Below are 26,906 nucleotides of genomic sequence, written 5' to 3' on the forward strand. Positions count from 1 at the left end.
TTCTTTTTTTATTGGCTTAAAAAATCCTTTGAACCCTCTAGAATAAGAGACAAATGGTTTTATATATGCCAGAAATCGTTTACATTGAAATTTCAAGCTCTTTCTCGACCCCTCCCGACTGCTCCGAAACGACTACCTGCGGTAAATACGACACCTGCTTGTCGGGTACAGCATTATGTCTTACCATTCGATTTCTAACTTCTCTAATACACTAATAGATGTCGTTAGAAACATTTTCAAGCATTTTGAACACAAAGTACGTTAGTACAGCGTCCTTTGATGTTGAGAGGAGACGTAAATTTTGCGTGGAAGTTATTCGAAATCACGATTTTCTTTTGCAGTGCTAATTTTTCACACGTTATTTGTAGCCTTGACATTTATGTGAGTTACAATGAGTGAAAAGAAAGTGTATGCAAGCCATAAAGGCTCAAAAATATCGTATCAGACGCGGCGACGGAGCAACGCGACAAAACGACGACCGTCGAACAGATATGAAGCGGAGGAAGATTTGGCCGGTGTCAGAGCTTCGGCAAAGAAATTGAAAGTGGATACTGACGATATCGATATACAAAGTGAATTTGGTTACCGAATTATAAACTTTTTTGCCGTTTTCTCTGCCATTTCGGAATATGTGAAGTGCAAAACGTGCAACTCTGATATACGATTTCTCGAATCAGGTACGCGGGGTTTAGGCTTCAAAATAACCGTCTGTTGCCCGAATTGTCCAAAAGTTGAAATCCCGAGTTGTCCATTCATACGAAATGGATATGAAATTAACCGTAGGATTGTACTAACAATGCGACTATTAGGAGTAGGGCTAGCTGGAATAATGAAATTCTGCGCATTTATGGAATTGCCACGGCCTATATTTCAAAGTTGTTACGACCGTGCAGTAAATATGATTTTGATCGCAACGAAAGCCGTGCGAGACTGTAGTATAAAAAAGGCAGCAGAAGATGAGAAGAAGAAAAGTGAAGAAAATGGATTGCATACAGGAATAACTGTATCTGGTGATGGTTCCTGGAGGAAACGAGGATTTTCGTCTCTTTTCGGGATCACATCATTGATCGGATGGTTTACAGGGAAAATTGTTGACATTGAAGTGAAATCGAAATACTGTAAAGCTTGCGAGCACTGGAAAAATAAATTAGATACTGCTGAGTATGAAGAATGGCTCGAAACTCATGCCGATCAATGTCAGTCGAACCATGAAGGCTCATCGGGTAAAATGGAGGTAGATGCTGTCATCGAGATGTTTCAACGTTCCGAAGCTTTACACGGACTTAAATACGCAAATTATATAGGTGATGGTGACAGTAAAACTTTCAAGGGGATATTGGATGCAAAACCGTATGAAAATTTTGAAGTGTCAAAAAAAGAATGTATTGATCATGTACAAAAACGAATGGGCACTCGGTTGAGAAATTTGAGAAAAAAAACAAAAAATCTTGGAGGAAAAGGAAAATTAACTATGAAATTAATTGATCAGTTAACAATTTATTATGGCTTGGCCATTCGACGGAATTCAAACTCGTTGGAAAATATGAGAAATGAAATCTGGGCGACATTATTTCATAAAATGTCAACTGACGAAAATCCACAGCACGAAAAATGCTCAGAGTCTTGGTGCGAATGGAAGAAGGCGCAAGCAACGGGTTCCTTAGACTCCTTTCATCATAAGCCGGCACTATCGAACGAAGTTTTTGAAGCCATCAGACCAATCTACGAGGATTTGAGCCGTGACGAGTTGCTGAATCGTTGCTTGGGAGGCTATACGCAGAACAGCAACGAAAGTTTTAATTCTACAGTCTGGCACTTGGCTCCTAAAAATTATTCAAGCGGAAAGAAAATATTACAAATAGCAAGTGACATTGCTGTTTGTAATTTTAATGATGGACTGATAAACGTTTTAAGAATAATGAAAGTGATGGACATGAACATTGGACCACAATCCTACAACTTTTGCTTAGAGACGGAAGCTGCTCGAATACAACACGCGGACCGCTTTTTGACGGACGCAGCGAAAGAGGCTCGCTCCAGCATAAAAGCGTCCAGGAAAGAAAACGAGGAGGAGTTTAGCAACCTGGAAGGTCAGCTTTACGGTGCTGGAATAGCAGATTAAAGGTAAAAAATTTTTAATAATCCAAATTTTTATTTTATTATGTTTGAAACACGAGTCAAAACTTTAAACGCGTTTTTCTCGAAACACGTTTTTTCAAATCGGCACGCAGCATAACTCAAACAATTTTCTATTTTTTCACTCCAAATTAATATCACATCTTTAAAACAACATTCCGCATAGAAATACGTAGCCGATTTTCGATAAGTTAATATTTCGATTTTTTAGGTACAAATAAGTGCCCGTTTTTTGGTAGTAAAATGAACTTTTTTTTTCAATTTCTCGCCAATTTAACAAAAATGAATATTTTAAAAATCCCCTACGTATTTCTATAGCTATACTAATGTAGTTTAAAAAAAAATTTTTTATTTTGTTCCAGATTAATTTTTGCTGCACTTCTACTGCGTGCCGCGGAGCCCCTCCAAAAAAAACCGTTCCGCAGAAACGGCTGTTGGGCAGCCATTTTGTAATATTTTTTAATAAATAAAATTTTTTTTAAAACTTCGAAACCTGCTTAACTGTAGTAACGTACTTTGTGTTCAAAATACTTGAAAATGTTTCTAACGACATCTATTAGTGTATTAGAGAAGTTAGAAATCGAATGGTAAGACATAATGCTGTACCCGAAAAGCAGGTGTCGTATTTACCGCAGGTAGTCGTTTCGGAGCAGTCGGGAGGGGTCGAGAAAGAGCTCGAAATTTCAATGTAAACGATTTCTGGCAGATATAAAACCGTTTGTCTCTTATTCTAGAGGGTTCAAGGGATTTTTTAAGCCAATAAAAAAAGAATCGATTTTTTGAAATTTCTTCTGTGGTGTAACCCCTTAATGTTGTCTTGTTTTATTTCCCCGCGCGAGCGTAACAATGTATTTCTTCGAGTGTCCCAGATGGAAGCGAAAACGACAACGGCGTGTCTTGCACACAAGTTCGAGATGGCTCAGATGGAATTAAATGGCAACTCCGAGATGGCTCAGGCGGCATTAAATGGCAATTCCGAGATGTGTAATACGGTATTAAATGGCATTGCCAAGATAATGATGTGATACTAAATGGCATTGCCGAAACTGCCGAGGGAATGTATGGAAACTCCTAAATGGATGATACGGCCTTAAAAGGCATGGCCAAAACTGCCGTAGCTAAATTATATGGTAACTTCGAATCCCTTGAGTCAGCGTTATAAAGATTCGAGTTGTCTGAAATGTTTGATTTCAAGAGCAGTGCAGTGGCGGCATTGAAGCTTAATCTGGCGACTGAAGCGGCAACCGCGGCAACCACGGCAACGGACAACGTGGTTCATGAGGCGACAACCACGGCGATGACACTGAATCGCATTATAGCTGTCCCGATTCCCGAATTCAACATAATGCTGCAAATAATGTCTCAATTACCGGATTTGTCATGTGAAAACAGTCGTGTTGTTAAAACGCGTAAAACCTCTTCTGTTTTTGAAACGAGTGAAAACTCTCCTTTTGTTGAATCGGAGAATTACGCATCGATGCGCCGTGATTTTCAGTCGGTTCCCCGTTTTCATGAGGACAATGATATATTATATGAGGGCTCCTTCCCTCGATACGGCACCGGTAAGCACGTAGTTCGCGCGATCAACGTTTTGACCGGCGAGTCCCCAAGTTCCAATCTGGATATGTTTTAGTCGGTCGAAGAGTAACAGGACCAGAAGATACATCGTCTTGCCAAGTGCGTACGGCAGTACCTCACTTTGTATTAAATACAATCGTAGTAAATGCAAATATTGACGCTTTCAATTGCATGAAAGCTCCAATTCTCATGTCAATTTCAAAGGTCTCGAGACGAAAGATGTATCCGTGTTATCGGAATCTGTATGTCCGATGAATCGCGCGAGATCGTGCAATGCACAATTGATCACAGCGTTGGTGCTATCAACAAACTCGCGATCGCTGACGATTTGCACGATCCATGTGTTCAAACCGTAAAATGCACGCAAAAGGGTAAAAACGATTTACCATCGTCGCAACATTGTCCTCGTCGATAACTGACAATTCGAATTCAACCTTGCCACCTGATTTCTAAGTTCGGCTTGTCCGAATTAGCGGCGCAAAACCGAAGGGCGAACCCAGAACGCGAGATCGTATGCGGGCCTCTGAAGACTTCCTCTCAACCGTATGGGCGCCAAGTGCGCGCAAGTCGCACACACTAAATAATGGCCTACGCAGGCGGCGAAGCCGCCCGCGCGTCGGCCCGCGACCCGGGTTCGTCCCGATCGGGACCGGCAGCTCCGGGGTGAGTTGAGTCGGAGGTGGGGTGATTCGGACGGTCACGCCGGGGATCAACGACAAAAAAAATAAAATAAAAGAGAACAGCGTCTTCGGTAAGCTTGCACGCCTTTATTTGACCTTCGCGACAACCGGACAAGGCGCTCTAGTGTAGCGCTTTACGGTATACAATTGACTTCGCCGACGATAACCGAACCGCGGCGGACCCGCGAAGTCCGCTGAGAGTGGCGGGCCTCTCGAGCGATCGCCGAGTCAAGGTGGAGAGGACCCTGCACCCGCGGGGCGATTTTTCCCACGGCGCTCTACGATAAGCCTACAACGACAAAAATAGAATGCAGATAGGCGGCCTTACAAAATCGGGCTCCTGGCGGCTGGCTCTTGAGAATCCTTGTCCTCTCTGAAGAATCTTCGTCCTCTCTCTCTCTCTCTCTCTCTCTCTCTCGCCCTCTCCTTGACCGTGCTCCGGCTCTCTCTCTCCCTCCTTGACCGTGCTCCGGCTCTCTCTCTCTCTCTCTCTCGCTCGCTCGCACTCTCTCTCCCGCCAACAACTTTTCTATGTTCACGAAACGCAGCCGAAGAAAAATCTCACGGAAAGCTGATATCGCACGACACAAAGAGAATTCTCCTTCGCCGGGGAGTCTTGTGGTAAGCGCAACGATAAAATATGTCAAAGACCATAAACGGGGCCACGGCTCCGAATTACCAAACGTCGCTATGCAGAAGTGCAACCTGGCATTCCTGCAATAGAGATGTCGAAATCAGGATGGTCATCGTCCTCCTTTAGATGACACTGATACATCAACACCGTTCCCTCTGATTAAGACATAGGAAGAGGATAAAAGGGGACTTAAGACCGGTGCGGTTGCGACTCTAAATTATCAACTCTCGGGTACCGACACGCTTTCGGACGCGTACTTGATATTGTATCGGGCGACTCTAAATTCTCAACTCACGGGTACCGACACGGTGTCGGACGCGTACGTGATATTGTATCAGGCGACTCTAACTCTCAACTCTTAGGTACCGACACGCTGTCGGACGCGTACGTGATATTGTATCTGGCGATCAAGTAATAAAGACAAGTTCAGTTTTCTATTAATCAAAAAACACTTTATTGACTACCTCACCTCACCACCTCCTCCTGCTCTACCGCACTGTACGGGCACCCCACATTACCCGCGACGTTACGGACGCGCAACAGTCTGCTGATTTTAGACAGATGCTCCCCTCTCCTTCCTGGTTTCGAAGTTCGCCCCTCTTCGACAGTCGGATTTTTGCCGGCGGTTACCCATTCGCCTCCTGCTCCGCCGCTTTACCTCCGGCCTTAGTATCCCGGCGCGGTGCCGCGGCTCCTGGCTTTGGATCGTCCTTGTGCGCGACCTCGGCCCGCCGGTTTTACCGCTTCAGAAGAGTCGGAACGATAGCCCAAGCGATCCCGGCAGCGGCTCCTCGACAGCGGCCAAAAGATCAGAGCGAGTCGAGTCCACGGGGCCCGGCGGGAGGTTCAGGTGGCCTCTGCTCCTCCACCCGGCGGTTGACGCTTCGTCCGCTTCTCACCGCCATTCAGAGCGGAGTTATACATGCCACTTGTGACGCGGGACTCTCCTTGACAATCCCCGTGCGCCCGCGGCGCGCGGTCTCCGCTATTTCATAAACCTACAAATAACTTGCCGACTTAATTAAACGCTCGCGGGGAAGGCGTCAACCTTTCGCGATCGAGCTCTTTCGAAGGCCACCGCCCTTGTAACGAATGCTCCAAGTTACCACGTCACAACCTTTAATAACTTGAGTTATCGCTCTGTAGAATGGTCGACTCAAGGATTGTGCGAATTATTGCGCGAGTAGGATCGCCCAGAAAATATAGTGTTGAGGAAAGGAGCAGAACTTTATTTCGTGCAGCGGTCCTTCAGCGCGATCGCTCTAGAAACGCACTTGAATCCAACCACCGCTCTGGACGATTAGGTATATAGTATGTTGTTAGCGCACGATGATCAACTGATCAGTTGTGCTCTCTACGACTGATTTCAAAACCTCTATGGACACAATCGTAAAAACACATCGCCGGTTACGATCATTTTCCAGAGTACAAGTATTACATGAGACGACGACTCAGCAACTTCAATAAAGATTCTCTACTCGGTCCTCAAATCGTGCACTCTTTAGCAATGTGATGCGTAAGGGACATTACATATTTTTACCGTCAGCGACTCGTGATGTATAGTAGAGTTAGTTTAATGATTCGATAAATGTAACGTTGCCTTATAATATGTTCGATCTTTACTATTCTCACAATCTCCTCTCCTCACCGAAACAAGTTTCAGGCGAGAATCCGACTCGAATTGATAAGTTGGATGCGGTATGACGTTGATATGGCCACGCGAGGACTACGCAAATTTATTCATAGCGCAAGTATGGCGTTTTGTGTTGGTAAAAAATTCGACGTCGCTCTTCAGCGCTGGAAGGAAACCGTCTCGTTTCTGACCAAGAGCGCTCGTTCGTTGGCTCGCCGTTTCGCATCGATTCCGATTCGTCGCGGTGTCGAGAATGTGATCATGGTGGATAGGATGCAGGCTGTGCGTTTTACTAAGTGGCTGCGCATCGGACGTTCGGTTGACTCTTTCGAGGGAGCTGCCAGTTTCGACACTGTCCGCTGTGTCTAGGCGGGCGTTTCGCCATCTCGACGACATCGCTAAGCAGGATTTTCCGGATGTGCAGGTGACAAAGCGCGAAGGCTACGTGACGGGTTTCAGACAGGCGATGATGCGAGACTGGGCCTTCGGCACCGCGATTCGCGTATTTGATGTTGGTGCGTTCGGACGTTTGTTGCGTTCGAACGCGAACCAACGGATCGCTTCTGGAACGCACCAATTGCCTAACTAGATACGCCAACGGAGCTCGAAGTTATTTTTCTGGATGGCGTAATCACGGTCGTCGAGGTCGGCGTGTCGTATCAGTGCTCCGTAGCTGCAGAACACGCCGCTGCAAACATCGGTTGTTTCGTCTACTCCTGTGATGAGAGCGGAGTCGTGCGCAAATGTCGAACCGTAGGCTGCTCTTGCCCAATGTCGGATGTCATCGTGAACGCCGAGAGTAGCTGCGGCGACGAAGACCTCTGGGAACATCTGCGAAAGAGTGAATGCTCCATTGTGGAACACGGCGAGTTTTACGGCGTTCACTGTAACTGTGATGAATCGGATCCAAACATCTTCGATTTCGTCAAAAAGGAGGCGTTGCCGGAAGCCACTCAGGTGCTCTGCGAGCAGCAGAACGCTCTGGACGCGCTGAACAAAATAATCGGTACGATTGTGGAGGATGCGATCAACGTTGATAAAGGCATCGGCGTGCAGCAATAAGTGGCGTGCAGCAACATAGTGGCGCGCATGGGCGCGATACCGTGGATAATCGGCGTTGTAATGCTCGTCATTGTTCTCGGGACAGCGATCGCGCTCTGGCGTACTTTTCGTTGAGTAGGCGATGTTGAGGGGCAAACCGAGCCGCGACTCTCGTTGAGCGCGACGAGCGAACTATTCACAATATCTTGAACATTACGCCCGTCAAATGTCAATCGTTGCACACGATGTATTCGTGAGCGCAATTCGCCACGCTTAACATGACCTCCCTTCGTAGCACGACGCGCGCTGTCTGACCGCCGTTGTTCAATTCGTCGATACCACGGAACAGAGCTTCTCGTAGTTGCACGAGAAAGTTGGGTCGGTCGTTTGTGACCACGCGTTCCTTCAGATAGCGGCACAGGAAAAAATCCAGCGCAGTCAGATAAGAAGAACACGCGGGCCTGGTGATTTGCGCTCGGCGAGAAATGACGCTTTCTGCGCCGAACTGGCGTGAACGATAACCATCATCTCTCTGGCCGTGTAAGCGGTATCACCATCTTGCTGCCACCATCAAAGTCGACATTTATTGTCGCGGCGACGCGCGTTTAGCCACGGGATGATGCACTCCCACAACATGAGCCTGCTGATCTGTCGTCACATAGCACCATACGGTTAATTTAGGAGCGTACGGATCCCGGACGGTGATTATATACTTGCTGCCCCCAGAAACAAATATACTGTGTATTCACATCACATGACCGCTGAGATTGAAGTGCGTCATGCCACCCATGATAACGTTCGTCAAAATGCTAGAATCACGAGCTAGCATTAATATTAGTCCTGACACGCGTATCGTGCCACGATATACGACCTCAGTCCTTAGGCCATACGCTACCAAACATCTATTCTATCTTTCCAGCTTTAGCAACGACTGACAAGATAGCGGGAGATGGAAAAATTCAGCAGTGCCTGCGGGCGTACTTCGCAGGATGGGCAGTTCTGCCTTGATCCGTACGCGCCTCCTAACCCTACAAACGCGCGCGGAGTTTGCGGAGTTTGCGGTAAACCACTAGCCCCAACGCGGTCTGCGCACGTGTCATGCCCACGGGACCACGGGGAGGTCTGCCCATTTGTGTCCCGATCCTGGAAATACGCTCTAACCCTAATGACTTAATTTATATTTTGGAAAAGGAATAGGATGAGATGTTCTAAATGAAATGTGATATAATTATATGCAAGGATACAAGATCCTGCTCGCCAGCCATTGGACCTTTACCTAATAAGAAATCTAAATACTACTTAGGAACCCAACTAAGAGCACCTAAACAACCTGAGCGTGTGGTGATCTTGAGAATCTTACGAGATCGCACCTCCATAACCGAGGTCTCCGACATCCTTCGGCTTAGTTGTTCCAGAAATCTAACAGCCCTCTTTTAGCCAAAGGGTCTCCCTGCAAAAGTCGGCAAAGACCGAGAAAAACTCTGAAGACGACACCAAGAAGAGTGCTGCCGCCAGCCATTCCCAGACCCTAACTGGAACGAATTCCCGCAGAGCCTTTCTCTGCGGTTCGAACAGCTGGCAATGGAAAAAGGTAATGCGTCGCAGTGTCCTCGCCGTCCCCGCAAGCCCACATCCCACTGTCTGAAGTTCCAAATCCGCAAAGCGCCTTTGGATGTCGCCATGTCCAGTAATCATTTGCGTGACATAGTGATCGAGTTTGAACCAGGACGCAGTAACCCTAGCCTCGACTCGCCGAAGAAGGCACGTGTGACGTGGCCTTTGACAGATGAGGACCATTTGTCCTGCCACATCTCTGTTGCCGCAATCCTCACGAGGCTTAACGCCTCCTCTTTGCTCCCTGCGTAAGGAACAAGCCTATCTGCTATCTTGGCATCCCTCTTCTTCCTAAAGTTATATCGCGCCCGGTATTCCGCGAAAAGGATGTCGACAAAAACGCGCCCGCAGCCACACAGAGCGACTCAGTCGATGCCGCGCGATACGCGGCGGTCATCGCAATGTCCCGAGTTAGCAGCGCGAGCAGCGTCTGAGATAAAGCTAATCGAACCGGATAATTCTGAAGTTTCATGCTTTGGCCGATCTATAATTTGTACTTGCGCACTTTTAGCCTCCTGTGCATGATTCGAATAAGTGCGCTGTGTCAGATTTTCAAAACTCTCGCTCGTTTTCTCGTAGAGAGCATCGACTTGGCCAGTATGCTGCGACGAACCGCGTCGAGAGTACGCTACCCGTACTTTGGTGGATATCCGCTTCTAGGTTTATTCGCCACATTACCGTGTTCGTAGAATCGAAATAATATGGCGTTTATTGAGCTCGCCGGCGGAGATTTCTCGACACTAAAATTGACGAACCGCCCTAATGTTTCCTTGATGTTAAAAATATAATCGCATAGCAAGCAAACGGTCGTTTGTAGACAGGCGCTATGGCATTAACAATCGCGTCCTTTCACCACGCGTCTTTTCTCGCAACTGCGTCCTTGGACTCTTATCTCATATTTCAATTTCCTTCGCTTTCGGAGAAATGCCGCAGCAATTCATTCGCTAGAAAGCACAATTTCGTCCGACTTGATATATTAAGTGAACAAATTTGCTTCCGTCGCTTCCCTATAGATAGCTTTAGTGGAACTTAGTGATCAAAGTAAATAGATCATATACGTCATACAATCAACATGGGCATCTGTGAACATAACCTAATAGTTACATTAGTTGATTTGTATCTGTACCACAAAGTTATCGTCGATTGAAGATGTCAGTTTACGAGCCGAATTCTCGTCATTTGCGGGAGGTTTTACTTTTCTGCTTCAATATGAAGAAATCTGCGGCTGAGGCTTATCAAATGCTCTCAAATACCTATGGTGATATTGCTATTAGTGAAAGAACGTGTCGTGAGTGATTTCAACGCTTTACAAACGGTGATTTTCACGTCGAAAACCGGCATAGCGGTGGAAGAGGAAAGATTTTTGAAGATGCTGAATTGGAGGCATTACTTGATGAATACTCGTGTCAAACTCAGAAAGAACTGGCACAATCATTGGAAGTGACTCAACAAGCCATTTCGAAGCGCTTCAAAGTCATGGGAATGATTCAAAAGCAAGGGTATTGGGTGCCGTACGAGTTGAAGCCAAGAGATGTTGAACGGCGTTTGTTTGCTTGTAAACAGCTGCTTGAAAGGCAAAGACCAAAAGGATTTCTGCATCGCATTGTGACTGGAGATGAAAAATGGGTTCATTATAATAACCCCAAGCGCAGAAAATCATGGGGAGTTCCCGGCCATGCTTCCACATCGACGGCCAAACCGAACATTCAAGGCTCCAAGATAATGCTCTGTATTTGGTGGGATCAGCTCGGCGTAGTGTATTACGAGCTATTAAAACCAACCGAAACAATTAGAGGCGATCGGTATCGAACTCAATTGATGCGTTTGAGCCGAGCATTGAAAGACAAGCGGCCGCACTACGCCGAGAGACACGAGAAAGTAATTTTGCAGCATGACAATGCTCGACCCCATGTTTTAAAAGTGGTCAAGACATACTTGGAAACGTTGAAATGGGAAGTCCTACCCCACCCGCCGTACTCTCCAGACGTTGCACCTTCGGATTATCACTTGTTCCGATCAATGGCACACGGCCTGGTTGACCAACATTTCCAGTCTTATGAAGAAGTCGGAAAATGGATAGATTCGTGGATTACCTCAAAAGATGACTAGTTTTTTCGACGTGGGATTCGTGCATTGCCCAAAAGATGGGAGAAAGTAGTGGCCAATGATGAACAATACTNAAGTCATAATTTTATCTCCATTTTTTTACAATAAAACCTCAAATTAAAGAAAAAATCGGCGAGAGCAAAGTTGTACACCTAATAGGACATTTCTAAATAAACCTAGACTTATGAATATTGTAGAATTTTTGTTGCGCGTTTGATAGTTATTGACAAAGTACTTAAGAAGTTTGCGAAAGTTCTTGTCACCAGTGATCGCAGACAGTGGCCTATTCCAATGAAGAAGCTCATGATATGCTGCTAATTTTAGGTAAGTGTCAAGGCACATTCGCTGCAAAAGAAAAATTACTGCGAAAGCGTTATCCTGATCGAATTCTCGCAAAGGTTTTTTTACGTTTAGCTAATTGACTAAAATTAAAGGTATCAATTAGCCTGAATATAACAGAGATAGACAGATCCACCGTCCAATTAAGAATGAAAGAACAGTGGAAATTATTGCATCAGCGGAATTGAAATCTTATAATTCTTTAAGACGCCGAAAATGAGATTCTGGTATCAGTCGTAATATTATTCGCCGCATTAAAAAAAAGAGTTTCACTCTTACCGACTATCCGTTTATCAAACATTCATTATTTCGATTTTCGGTAGAGACTTGCGTTTTGCAACTGGATAAGACAGCAACCACTTTATTTCCACTTGAAAAGTTTATTATTTGACGAATGTACATTTAAAAATGATGAATCTGTTAATATTTGGAACTCTCGTTATTCGGCACAAATTTATTCCTGTTGGTTGAGAGAAATGGATCATCAAGTCGTTTGGAAAGTCAATGTTTGGTGCAGCATCATTAGAAGTTAAATCGTAGGTTATATTGCAACCGGAGGTTCAGCCGTGTAAGGGATCGCGGCTGACCGGAAGAAAAGGGATACCGCAGACTAAAACGAACACGAATGCGAGGGGCGATTGTGATTGGCGGGGGCCGCCAGCGAATCAGAGAGCGTCGCGGAGGGGGAAGAACATTTGAAATCGTAGAAGAAGGAAAGGCGCGCAGTAGCATGGAGGTGCTGGAAGCAAGAAGACGTATATTAAAAGAAGCCGGGAATTGCCGAGACAAAGGAGACAGGGGATCATCGAGAAGTTGTTATCAAAGTGAAAAGCCTGCGAAAACGGCCTGGTGCGAACCTGCTGGTTGAGGCCCAGGAGACGTGGGAGAACGACCGGTCGCCGTTGCGACGGTAAGTGGCGTATAAGTTTGCCACGGTTCCTCTACGCATAATCTTCCGTTTTCCCGAAAACCCCGTGTCGAATACCCGAGACGTCGCACGCGCGAAAATACGCGGATCGCGACGTAAGTACGCTAAATCAGGGAATCCCGTTAGGGAGAAAAACCCATCGTCGGTGGAATCAAAGGACGGCTCTACGTGATAACCAACACGGATTCCGTCACTTCAGCGCGCCTGGCCAAACTTGTCGGAACTTGCCACGCGATAAAGGGGATACATCGGAATAGAGCGAAATCAGAGAAACCGCGAGTGACGCCGCGGTGCGATATTTCTTTATCGCCTCTTTATTTGCGGAATACTTCCGTCTCACAACAACGTTTTATTCGGTTGCTGAGATTTCTATAGACTTTTGTGTCGTCTCTATTATATCTTTTATTGATATTCGCGCCGTATTATAAGTATTATTGTATGTACAGATTTATTCCATATTCTCTACATGTATTAGTTGATCTCAAATGTATCCTATTACTATTTCTTTTCATTTTTTGTTTTATTTTAAGTTAGCATAGTATGTGTAAATCCGTATTTTTTTTTTTGTTAATTCAGTTATCACTAACCGCTTTGGTAATTTTCTTTGTGATCACAATAGATTTCATCACATTTACTCTCACGGGGAATGTGTTCTTTCTTTTTGAGTTTCCCGATCTCCATACCTAGTATCTGAGGCGAGCGTCCTGTGATCCGAACATCTCTTCGGGGATGACAACTCTATCAAGGAGAGAATCCCTCTATATAACTCCTAGTAGTAAAGGCGCATCTGGTAAGACTTGGCTGGTCTAGTTTCCCAGGCCTGGAGCTTAGGCGAAGGTTTCAAAAATAACGCCCTGGCAACTGTGGACGGGCAACGGGATTCGTGGGGAACATTTCTCCTAGAAGTTCAGCGGGACTAAATGTTGATGTTTTCACTAAACTAGTGACATCACAATATTTTCATTGACAAAAATTTAAACGGTGATAAATATTCCGCCTTGATAGAGTCAGTCCTTCTTGCCTTATTAGAAAATCTTCCTCTGCAATTATGCCTGAAAATGTGGTTCCAACTACCAGGTGTCGAAGTATGAAACCGGAATTTCCATATAGACAGTGCTAGCCATCAGTTTAGGGACCGTAATACCGCTTCTGCAGCGCCAACCTCTACCTCTAACAGCTGCCGAAGATTTTCAAAACAAAACAATCCAAGTTCCATACACCGGTATATTTTTCTATAACCTTAAACATGTCGAGTTTTGTGCCTACGAACTACGATTTGCGGACAGCATTGGTTTGTCGTTATCATTTGAAGAAAACTACTGCAAAATCGCATCGAATGCTTGTCGAAGCTTACGGTGAACATGCTCTTGGTAAAACACAGTGTTTCAAGTTGTTGAAAAAATTCAAAAGTGGTGATTTTGACGTGAGAAACAAAGAGCGTGTGAAACCACCGAAAAAGTTGGCAGACAACGAATTGCAAGCCTTATTGGGTGAAGATGATACTCAAACTCAACAAGAACTCGCGGATGAATTGAATGTGACGCAGAAAGCTGTCTCAATTCGTTTGAAAGTTATGTGAATAATTTAGAAAGTGGGAAAATGGGTTCCGCATGAACTGAATGAAAGACAGCAAGAAAATCTAAAAACCACTTATGAAATGCTGCTCGACAGTACAAAAGAAAGTCCATCGTATCATGACAGGTGATGATACGAAAAATGGATATATTTTGAGAATTCTAAGCGTCAAAAATTATGGGCGAATCCAGGCGAACCATTGACATCCACTGCAAGACCAAATCGCTTTGGAAAGAAGACGATGCTCTGTGTTTGGTAGAATCAGAAGGGTGTAATCTATTATGAACTGCTAAAACCTGGTGAAACAGTTAACACCAATCGCCACCAACAGAAAATGATCGATTTAAATCGAGCATTGTCTGAAAAACAACCGGCATATGGAAAAAGGCAACACAAAATCATTTTGCTCCATGATAATGCTGCATCACACACAGCAATACGGGTCAGGGAAACGATCGAGGCGTTCAGTTGGAAAATACTAACGTATGCGGCTTATTCTCCAGACTTGGCTCCGTCCGACTTTTATCTATTCGCATTAGTGGGACACGCTCTCGCTGAAAAACCCTTCAATTCGTATGAAAATGTACGAAAATGGCTAGATAACTGGTTCGCTTTAAAAGAAGATATGTTTTTTTTGCGTGGCATTCATAAACTGCCGGAGAGGTGCGAAAAATGTATAAATAGCAATGGACATTAATTTGAATAAAATATTTTTTATCATTTTCAAACAAACGACGTGCAATTTTTACACAAAAATTCCGGTTTCAAACTTCTACACCTGGTAGATGCATGTCCGTCGCATACATCGAGAATTGCTCGTTCAGCATTAAATGCTATGTTTCCCAACAAGTGGATTGGCAAATACGGTCCGATTAATTATCCACCTCGATCAACAGACCTTACCATCCATGATTATTATTTCTGGGGAAAGATAAAAGACTTGGTCTATCATGAACGTTTGGCTACGAGGGACAGTGTGATTCATAAACTAAGTTAAGTAATTCGATCTTTAAATGATGAAGAAATTTTTTGAGCAACCAATTGCTTTAAAAATAGAGTATATGCTTGTATTGCAGAGAATAGTCCTCACTTTGAAGACTTAGGCGCTTAGGCAAACATACACTCATACATTCCAGAATTGTGAGATGTAAGGGAGCTTACGTTAATCTAGCACCCCGAACGTGGGAGACAAAAAAATAATGAATTTTTATAAGTAATTACAGTTTTTTTTAATAATTATGCTTTTTATCACACCAATTGATTAATCTCTTAGTTTTGTGCATAAAAGTATTAAACTTACCGACAACTAAGTATTTTACAAAATATTATTTATTTTTCAAAATGTTGAAATTTTCACGTGTTATTACTCGAAAAGTTCCTAACCCTTTTGGTACGAGCGTTTTGTCCGACGTGATACTCCCGCTTTACAAGGCGCCGCTCCGAAAATGCACACATAGAGCGTGGTCAGTCCTCTTTTATATAAAAATTTTCCTACGAATTGAACAAGAACTGTGCTTAATTTACGCCAGTAAGATAGAATACTATCATACTATAATGTACTAATATACTTTGTTATTAAATGTAGATGGCGCTCGTGCATACCGGGTGTCAAATGGATGCCGGATATATCCGGCGCTCGTACCGAAAAAATTAATGAAAAATTATTTGGTTTGAGTAACTTGGAAATCTGTCGATAAAAGCTGCAAGAATATGTAATGTAATTTAGAATGTAACATTCGGAAAAATCGTGACTTTCATACGACTTTCAAACGACTATGCAAGATCAAATTAATAACACCGTGTTATATACACCTAGAAGCCATATAATTTTTGTCTGAAACGTTTTTTTTTTTAATATTCTGTATCCAAAATAAAGGTTTGTAAGTGTGGTCTCAGACATCCTGTACATGTTGCGTTTCAAACCACCCGTACACTTTATTGAAAAACGAGGGAAATTGTTATTATGAAAAATATTTCAAACAAATGTTGTGAATTAATTAATGCATTAAATGGAAATATGCAATTGACCTTGGGTGGCGTAAATGTTACGTCAAGGTCGACTTGAATTTTTTTAATGGGAACCTATATCTTTCATTGCATTTTCTTGTAGCTGACATCAAAGCGTCTTTAAAGCATTGCTTACAAACCCTTTGTAGTTGAGATCCTCCTGAGTTATGAGACTTCAATATTTCAGTAACGCCAGCATTAGTATTACATAAGGTGTACCGAATAGAGATCGCACAGTCGATTTACACCTCTTTGGGATGTTTTATTAAGCTCAGTCCTCTTGCCTATTACGTGTGTGTGTGTGTGCGCGCGCTCAGAGATGGAAACTCCAAGCAATTACGTTGTAGCAGATGTTCCAGGTTTGCTTATGAAACAAAACTTAACGAAATGGTATTATTATGGAACCATTTAAAACCTTTTAAGTAGATTTGGGTAATAATCAAAGCGAGGAGTAATCATTTTAATGAACGTTTCGTCAATGTTTATTCGAGTACTATACACTTCCGTTTGCAATTGCTACTTCGAAATCTACAGTTCCCTCATCTCGCAAACACGTCGACACCTTTCGCTCTAACGATTCCATCGTCGTCTTCCTTACTGACGCATGGATCTCGTGTTATTCTTTCTCTCAAAATAATTCAATTCGTAGTTAATTTATATCAGAACCATATCCTATTTGAATGAGAAACATATGATTTGTTGCATATTGTTATTAGTGTCAAGGTGCATTTGTTGCAGCTGGTGTGAGGCGTATACGTTTTATTCGAGAAACTATTTGACAATTCGAAGTGAGACCAACGTATGCATCGTTGCTGCTAAAATCCTTGTTGGGTCGAAACCAAACGGTCGTGCAATGGTTCCATTTACGTCTTATGTACATACACAATGTATATAATTAGCATAAATACACTTTGAACTAATCAATGTAGTCAACTTGATCCCGTGACATGAAACATAACTGAACGTCAGAGTGGTCTAATATGCTTTATTCATTTCTGGATTGAAAATTATTTTGACTTCGAAATGATCATTTGGGATCAATTTGACTCCACATAATGCTACATGTTTTAAAAGTAAAATTTCCTCCTCTATCAATTACGGTATGAAAAATAGACCTTTCCGTTTAAAAAAGAAAGTTGACCTTCAAATAACCTTGAAAGAGAATATCCCTGACAAAGACAATGTCATCCATAGAATGTCTCCCTCTGAACGTTATAACTTTTTTTTTCTTTAAAACGCTTTTTTAATTAGATATTTTATCGGGTCTTTTAGAATGAAACACACTATTTACATACAAGGTGTATGCATAAGTTTTTTCCGGTTTTTTGGTTAAAAAAACACATAATTTTCAAGGGAAATTAATTTTTTTTTATTCAAAATATTGGCCATCGGCTTCTACACATTTCGCCCATCTTTCAGGTAATTTATGAATACCATGCCAGAAAAACTGCTTGTCTTTTATGGCAAACCATTCGTCAAGCCATTTTCCAACTTCCTCGAAATTGCTGAAGTGCTGCTCTGCGAGCGCGTGCCCCATTGATGCGAAGAGGTGACAGTCAGATGGCGCCAGGTCTGTGGAGTACGGCGGGTGCGGAAGAATGTCCCATTCAAACGATTTCAAGGTGTTTTTCACTAGTTTTGCTGTGTGAGACGGCGCATTGTCGTATAACAAAATCACTTTGCCATGTCTTCTGGCCCATTCCGGTCGTCTTTCGATTAATGCGTGGTTTAAATTAATCATTTGTTGGCGATAGCGTTGTGTATTAACGGTTTCACCTGGCTTCAAGAGTTCATAATACACAATACCGCTCTGGTCCCACCAGACACAGAGCATGGTCTTCTTGCCGAAGCGATTTGTCCTTGGTGTTGATGGACCGGCTTGGCCAGGTGAAAGCCACAATTTTTTCCGCTTCGGATTTTCAAAATAAATCCATTTTTCGTCACCCGTCACAATTCGATACAAAAATGATTTCCTTTCGTGGCGTTGAAGCAGCATTTCACAAGTGACTTTGCGATTTTCCATTTGACGTTCATTTAANAAATTGTGTGGGACCCATTTACCGAGTTTATTGATCTTTCCCATTGCTCGTAAACGTCTGCTGATTGTTTCTTGTGATACATGTAATGCTTCTGCTAATTGCCGTTAAGTTTGAGTTGGGTCATCATCAAATAACTCCTGCAATTGCTTGTCTTCGTATTTTTGAGGTCTACCAGAGCGCTCACTGTCTTTCACATTGAAATCACCATTTTTAAATTGTCGAAACCATGTTCTAATCGATGAAGCGTGTTCACCATATGTTTCTACCAGCAAACGATGACTTTCAATAGCCTTTTCCTTTTAATTAAATAAGAATAGCAATGCGTGCCGCAAATGTTCTTTTTCAGGCACAAAACTCGACATGATCACTGAACGATAAAACAAAGACGCTAGTTTTTGGCGGACTCAACTTGTGTGTGTTTGTAGTTTTAAATGTCAGACGAACAAAATGACGTATGTGTCAAATTAATACGCTGCGTATTTTTCGCTGGCGCCATCTCTTATTTAAACCGGAAAGAACTTATGCATACACCTGGTATATACTAGGATGGATCTAATATAAACGAGCCTTTTGGAAAAAAACCATATATTTTTATAATCAATTTTAATTTATATTTTTTTAGTTTTTCTACATAGTCTCCCATCTTATCTATACATTTCTTCCAACGGTCTGATAATTTTTTAATCACGGTATCATAAAATGTTCGCGGACGTGTATTAAACCAATTGCACACGAACTGCTGCACCTCCTCGTACGTTGTTATGCTGTCGTTGTATAGCTGTCCACCAAGGGCTTTCTTGTGTAGCCCAAACATATGGAAGTCGTATGGTGACAGGTCTGTAAGGTGGATGTTCTGGGACAGCCCAGTGAAAATCAGTCAATTTTTGTTGTGTTACTGCTGCGATGTGGGGTCTGGGGTTATCATGGAGAAGTAACACACTTCTAATTGGAATGCCACGCTTTTTTGACCGATAGGCAAAAGTTCGAACTGAAAAGATCCTGAGAGGTTTCAAAAACAGTTAAATGCCGATTGTCTTCGATGAGTTCTTGAACAGCCTTGATGTTCTACGCTTGATGCTGGTGCGGGGATGGCGCGGGTGAGCAATGTTTTCAACACGCTCCCGTCTTTCTTAAATTCGTTACACCACTGCTTCACCCGGACCCATAAAAGGGTTCTTTTCTCGAACTATGGGAGTAAACGGTGCTGAATTTCAGCAGCATTTATATTTTCGTTGACGATAAACTGAATAATAACACTTTGTGCAACTGCGGGACGTAGCTCTTTCTCGCTCATCATGATTACTGTTCAGAATAAGAAGCACGTGTCGCGCCAACGCTATTACTGCCTTCCAAAAGACACACCTCCACCGTACAATACGTTGCATACCTCTCATGCCGCCGACGGGCACGCAATTTAAAAGGGCTCGTTTATATTTGATCCACCCTCGTATATACTATATTATACGTTTTTATTTAAGAATACCAAGTTAAAGTTAAAATTACCTTAAAAACGCCGATGCACAACAAAATTAATAATGCCCCATTGATTGCCAATTAAAATCATAGAATATGTGTTTATGTTTTCCTTTTTCATTCGTTGTTTCCAGGATCTTTCGTTGTGTCAAATTAAATGATATTATACGAGGTCTGTTCAATAAGTATCGCGAATTTTGAATTTCCGCGCGTAACGTATATCCGATTTTCGATTTTTTTATGGCGTTATGTTGGTACTCATGTCCCTAACTTATGCCGACAAGTTCGGCAATTTTTAATATTCAGTTTATCATTGACAGCTGTTTTGCTTGTACGTGTTTTGGCTCGTCTTTGATTTTTGCATATTCCAAAAAATGCAAAAAAAAATCTGTATCAAATTTTGTGTGAAAAACAAAATTAAGTGCGCGGACGCATTCCGAATGTTGACTGTGGCATATGGTTAAGCTACCTTGGACCGAAGCAACGTTTATCGGTGGTACAAAATGTTCTCAGAAGGCCAAGAAGATGTGAACGACGAAGAGCGTGCCGGACGCTCGAGCACGTCCACGACAGACAAAAACATTGATGAAGTGAAGAAAATAGTATTGTCCAATCGTCGAATCACCGTTAGAGAAGTTGCTGAGGATCTAAATATATCGATTGGCTCGTGCCATTCAAGTTTTACTAATGATTTGGGCATGAGACAAGTCGCCGTGAAACGGCGATTCTCACACATCGTTGTTTGTGCTCGAATTTTTGGCCAAAAACAACAGACTGCGACGATGCATTCCCCCAGCAAACACCGTGACCGACCGACCATCCGTCGGTCGCAGAAACGGCGCTACGCGCCAACAAATAAATACACGCGCAAAGCAAGCGACCGACACGTGCCCGCGTAAGCAACAACGGTTGTTGATGTTATCAAGCACGTGTCGGAAAAACTGCGGAAGCGCGGTATAAAAGACCGCACCGCCGTGCTGTCGGGACCAGGCTCCGCCGGAGTCAGCCGAGATCATAAGATCAGCTGCTCCGGATCCCATCCCCAGGTCGAGGGACCGCGACGGTGCGTGCGCCGTTGCTGCTGTGAGTTCGCAGCCGACTCGACTATCCTGTCATCCGGAAAGTCCGAGGTCGTGCGTACGCGGTCTCTCCCGTGGAAGTCGTGGGCACTGAATTCAACAACATCCATTTCGGGACGGTGTGTTAGTCGTCTCTACCGTGAGCTCCCACCCGTCTTGCCCGTGGCAGACCTTGGGATCGGCACGAGTTGAGGTGGTGTGTTCGCCGCCTATGTGGAGTGTTCTCCATCTCGGCCCCTCCACTCTAGTCATTGGGCTTTGCGTCTCCGGGGCATGCGAACACCCCGGAATATCGTTTCGCGTACCGCGCCGCGTACATTATTACAGAACACGCGGGTCTCTCCGCCGCACCTCACCGGAGGTACCACAACCGCGCCGCTAACCGCGAACCGACCGCCGCCTGCTGCACGTTGGCTAGGCTCGCCCGGCCGATTCCGCCGTTCCTGTAAGGGGGCGCGACACCGCGTGCCCTCCGCTCCGGGAGTCGACCGACGCGGGCACTCCGCGTGCAGCAACCACCAAACCGCGTACCGAGAACCGAGAACTGCGTACCGCGACGCCGAGTCAAGCAGGTGCATTCCGCCGTTGCACTCCGATGCGAGACAGTCGAGTTTAAACGCCGCGACATAATAACAAACCGAAACATCAATACCGCGCCCGCTCTCCGCTGACGCCGCGTAATCCTCGCAGTGAGCAACACAATTGTTCTAGATCCGTTCCGGGATACTGATCCTTCGAAACACCGAGCAAACCGTCAATACTAGACCGAGAGATAAATACGGGATTCCGTCACCGGCACTGTCACCGCAATATTTAACGGCGTTAAAAGGCGAACAGCAAGCACGGCTTGTCATTATTATAATTTATACCCAAATATCTTGGTATATACGGTAGAATAAACGCCTAATATCCAATCTTTGCTCTCTCACTTTATTCGCTCACTCATTCACTCGTCCACACACACACACACACACACACCAGCACAACAAGGACGTCTGGATATCCGGCAAGCTACGCCAAAACCACCGACACCGAAACACGGTCAACCGTCGACACCGGAAACGACCACCCCGCCGGCAGAGGAGGGACGAACGTCCACCGACCGACGGGGCCCGGGTCACAACACTAATGATGCCGCAGCCACCGTATTCCCCAGACCTGGCCCCCTGTGACTTTTTCTTGTTCCCGAAACTGGAGAGGCACATGAAAGGACGACGCTACGCTACGATTGAGGAGATAAAGACGGCATCGAAGGAGCAGCTGAACAAGATCACAGAAAATGATTTTTTGAAATGCTTTGAGGATTGGAAAAAACGTTGGCACAAGTGTATAATATCTGACGGGGATTACTTTGAAGGAGACAAAATAGATATTCATGAATAAATAAATAATTTTTGAAAAAACACAAAATTCGCGATATTTTTTGAACAGACCTCGTACATCCTGTATTTGAGCTATTTCCATTAATATTTATTTGAGTTAATTTTTCTAGGGAATGCAATATATGATAGGCACAACCATCATTTACCATCATTTTTCGTGACAACTCAATGCTGTATTGTATTGCCATGAGTTGAGTTAGTAATAGTAACATCAAAGTTCGTAAGAGGATGCCCACCACTATACGGCACGTCTCCGGTCGGTCAATTGGGGAGTGCCTATCAGACATGATAGATAAATGGGGAATTAAATACTCACTCGTGAACAAAAGCGGCTTTGAGGAAGAAGACCCAGAAGAAGATACCCACTATGGACAGCCTAAATGGAATATTAGGTATAGTGCAGGGGTCGGATCTCCAGTACCAGTGGCTGACAAGAGTGAGCCAGTGAACCCTAGGTCGTCGTTATCTCGCGACCGCAATGCCTTCGGGGTGGACTATTTGGCCTCCACGGCAGACCATGTGCCAAGTGAAGAAGAAAGATTTAACGGCAGACCTACATAGTGGGACTCTCCCGCCAATAGTCAACTAGAAAAATCAGAAGACTAGTGGCAGAGCAAAAGATATAGGGAATTTCTCAAGAAAATGAAAGCTACAACATTCAGGCAGCAAAACATCAGCACTGATGTAAAAAATCGCCTAGTAGAACTGTTGGATGTAGTAGACGCATTGGCCTACCTGAAGAGATCGCGCAAAAGAGCCGAATCCTGTGTAAGGAAGTTGGAAGCACTAAAGCCGTAGACAACTCTTCCAGGTAGTAAGAAGAAGATGGCCTCAAGTTTTAAGGAACAGAAATCGGAGAAATATAAGAAGTGAGTTTTAAGTAGAGATTAAAGTTTGTAAAAAAAAAAGGTCGACAAAAATAAGATGATAGAATTTCGGAAAATGCGAAAAAAGACAAAGAAGAAGAAAGAAAATGAGAAAGCGAGTGCGGAAATTGACGGAAGCAGGAAACAGCAAAGCAGGAAACAACAAAAAAGAGGCAAAGAAAGCTGCTCCAAAGATCTGCCGCAATGCTATTTCTATAAGAATTGACGTCACAGGGAAGAGTTACCGACCGAGCAGGGATAGCAAAAAACGATAACAATAAATAGTTACTGAACGATAAAAGTGGTTAACATGAACAATAACAAACAACGTTCATACGGTTGTAGGTAAATAAAAACGGTGTCCAAATGGTAAAAAAAAGCTAAGCAAATTGTAAAAATGGCTATTGGTAATTAATGACAATGCGTAAAAATTGCTTCCCCGAGTGACGTCATTCCCTGCGCAGTCTGTACTCTTTCAACGACCCGTACCCTACCCACGGCGGTTTGCATTCTTACGGAGAATCGCGCCCGCATCTCGCGCCGCCCGCGCCCTGCGACAGTTTGCCCGCCCGTCCGCCTGTCTGCGGTTCCTGCGACCACAATAATCCACGGCGCGAAAGACATCGTACCAATGTTAGCGTTTTTCCTTTGAAAGCTAAAAGCAGTGTTGAGAGAATGCTACCTCTAACTTATTATCTTAACTTATTACAACAAATATATGTTTACCGAAAGGCTACCGTACGCGCATGCCGTGTATATTGGCGCTCCGACCATCTTACCGTCCGATAGTAGAAAGAGACATACATACGTTTTCGTCTCTCTAGCTGAGGCGAGGCGGTAACGGATGATTCATCGTGCATTGTACTACCATGTTACTAATGTTACTAATGACCACTGTCAAATAAACATCTAATAAACGATAAAAGACGGCTACCGAATGGCAAATAAACTGCTAATAAACAGTAACGAATAGCGATCGAACGATAATGAATACCGATTGAACGGAAATCGAACGGTAAAAATAGCGTTCCAACGGCGATAACGTTAATAAATCATTAATGTATGCCTAATATGTATCAGAGATTAACTTAAGGAAGGAGAGGTAACAAGATCAATGAGATGTTTCCAATATAATGTTTTTATTTTGCATGCTAAAATTGTGCAATATTTATTGGCGATTAAACCATGAAGTGAATAGTTTCAGTACATTTTGCAACGCGCAATTATTCTTATATTTATTATATCATACTACGGTAACTACATCTAGGTTTTCCAGAGAAGCCATTTCCTTGTAATCTGTGTCCAAGATTTCGATGATTGTCGCGAGTAGCACAGCATAACTGTGGCGCGTGCGAATCACGTGCTCTGTGTTGATCGCTCGCGAGAGGTGATAGTTTCAAATTAGCCGACAACAGCGTATCGGCGATTGCTAGGCGCGCGCGTCATAGCCTTATACGAGCATGGTTCCTTCGTATTTTGGTGCCGCAAGACAATAGAAAAGATAGAACGTCCTCGGGAGGTGCTGGTCCTGATCTGTAGTCCTCTTCTGCATTGCACGGTAACAAGTCGTATTTTGCTTGCGCTGCTCGCTCACGATTGTTCGTCGTCGGTTACTTTACTACATTTTGCTTTACTATTCTTTGGCGATATCTGCGTGCGGTACTTATGGAGGTGTTCCGAGTAATTTGGTAATTGCTTTGTTGCTTTCGGTTCTTGCGCAACACTTCTGCAGGTAGGTGCATCGCGGGACCCCCTCTCATGTGCTGCACCTCCCTTAAAAGTGGGAATAAAGTGAACATTGGTTTGTGTTATTGGTAACTCGACTCTTTCATTTTAAATGCCCTTCCGCTCCCAAGACACTCGAGATCACTTCGAACATTTTTTGGTCCTTCGAGCCGGATTTTCTACTACTGGCGATTTGTTGTGTGGTGAGTGTTACGTGAATGTTTTCCACGTGGAAGATGAGCTCAAAATATCAGTGGAAAGTGAGTCAGGAAACGGAGGGTCTCATTCGTGCACAGGCCGAGCTGCACGGTAGGAAATCTCGTGCATTTGATAATTTGAAGAAGTTGGGTGCAACGAAGATCACACGTGGAGCGGTTGAATCGCGTGTGCAGCTTCTTGACCAATACTGGGCCAAAATTCGAGAATGATGATGAGGTCTTGAAGGGTGAGCATTGGTAGAGAGTAAAACAACACAAATACTGCGTCTCCGATGTCGCCGGCAACACGGAGGAAATCTATTTGCATGTGCGTGCCATATTTGTCGATCTTTTGCAATCTATTAAAGCTCCCTCCGACAATACGAGCAGTGTGAAGGCATCTGCGGTGGAGACCATCGCGCTGAATGATCATTGAAGATCAAACGCTTTCGGCCGTGGAGCGTTTTCACTATTTGAAAACCAGCGCTCAAGGATAGGCGATGCGGATTCGCTTATTCGGTGCTTCTCGACCACTACAGAAAACTTTCAGCAATCATGAGACATCCTGTCAGGACACTATGAGAATCGAGGGCTGTTAGTAAATTCTTATTACAGTGCGTTCCTGAGTTTGCCACGAATGAAGAATGAATCGGTTGAAGGCCTTCGTCACATATTTCACGGCATAACCGCGGCCGTAGGATCGCTGCAAGGCATCTGTCGGTCGATCTTCGGTTCGCCTGATCTGTTCGTGCATTTGATAGTGAGTTTGCTTGACCCACGTGCGCGCCGCGAGTGAAAATCTGCGATGAGTGGAACGTCTGAGCCTCCGGCAAACAAATCGCTGCGCGGGTTCTTAGACGCTCGATTGCGGACTCTCGCAATATTGAGCCCATTTGCTTCGAATGTCCCATCGACCAAGTTGAGCTGCATGCCCTTCCGCTCTCGAAACACTCGAGATCATTTCGAAAATTTTTTGGTCCTTCGAGCCGGATTTCCTACTACTGGCGACATTTTTTGGCACTTCGAACAATGATTACGTTGTCCCTTAGCTCTTTCAGAAGATTTGCCAATCATTTTCATTTTTCGTTTATTTTCACGTAAACAACCTCAAAACGTCATCGTCTGCATTAGTATCACTCATTACGGCATCGGCGACCAAACATCTAGTTCTGATGTACGGATTGTTGGTATTGCCCCATTGTTGTGCATGATGATTCGCTATTAATCATCTCTCCCTTGACTTGTCGCATCTCGTGAGAAAATGCCACGGTATAACAATGGTGAAAATGTAGTGTGAGAAGACAACGCCATTCGCTATTATCGCTATGTATTTTACAATAAATCGCCGTCCATGTAGCCTTACAGATCTACAAACGTAGAAACGCTCATGTTGAAGAAACTCAAATAATCCGTTTTATTGTGCGTATAACAAACAAATAGGTTTCCTTCGTGAAACCCCTAATGAGATATGTTGGAAATATTTGGCTGATTCAGCGATTTAGATGATTCTGAGTACAATATTGGTCAAGAGGCTGTATTCGATTACACGATCGTGTAGGGATATCACAATAGGGTATGCCGATACATTCTCTTTGCATTTCAATTCTATTCTCACATCCATGGTTGCGTTCTTAATGGATTTATTCTAACGGAAACAATTGATGATTATGACAGGGCCGCGATAAAAAATTTGGTCGATGTTTAGCAGCACTCTTTCGCTGTCGAGTCCATAATATGACTTGTGAAAACATGCGTACATATCATACAGAAAGGTGTATTTCTTCTTATTAATTTCCAAATTCGTATCATTATATGGATAAAAGTCCAAGTTGAAATGAAGTTTATGGTTAATGAAGAAGAATTTTATGGTTAAT

At 43.8% G+C, this 26,906-nt stretch overlaps 1 protein-coding gene across 1 annotated transcript; it reads left to right on the forward strand.

The window, feature by feature from the left end:
* Window positions 1-530: 530 nt before the first annotated feature.
* On the forward strand, window positions 531-1,984 carry LOC106744629 (the record flags this gene model as incomplete). The annotated part of the gene is made up of 1 exon (XM_014619552.1): window positions 531-1,984. A coding segment is annotated over exon 1 (1,188 nt), but the record flags the coding sequence as incomplete, so codon positions are not given.
* Between the last annotated feature and the right edge of the window lie 24,922 nt (window positions 1,985-26,906).

Source organism: Dinoponera quadriceps, unplaced genomic scaffold, assembly GCF_001313825.1.
Source record: "Dinoponera quadriceps isolate SergipeBrazil2010 unplaced genomic scaffold, ASM131382v1 scaffold1465, whole genome shotgun sequence".
Taxonomy (NCBI): domain Eukaryota; kingdom Metazoa; phylum Arthropoda; class Insecta; order Hymenoptera; family Formicidae; genus Dinoponera; species Dinoponera quadriceps.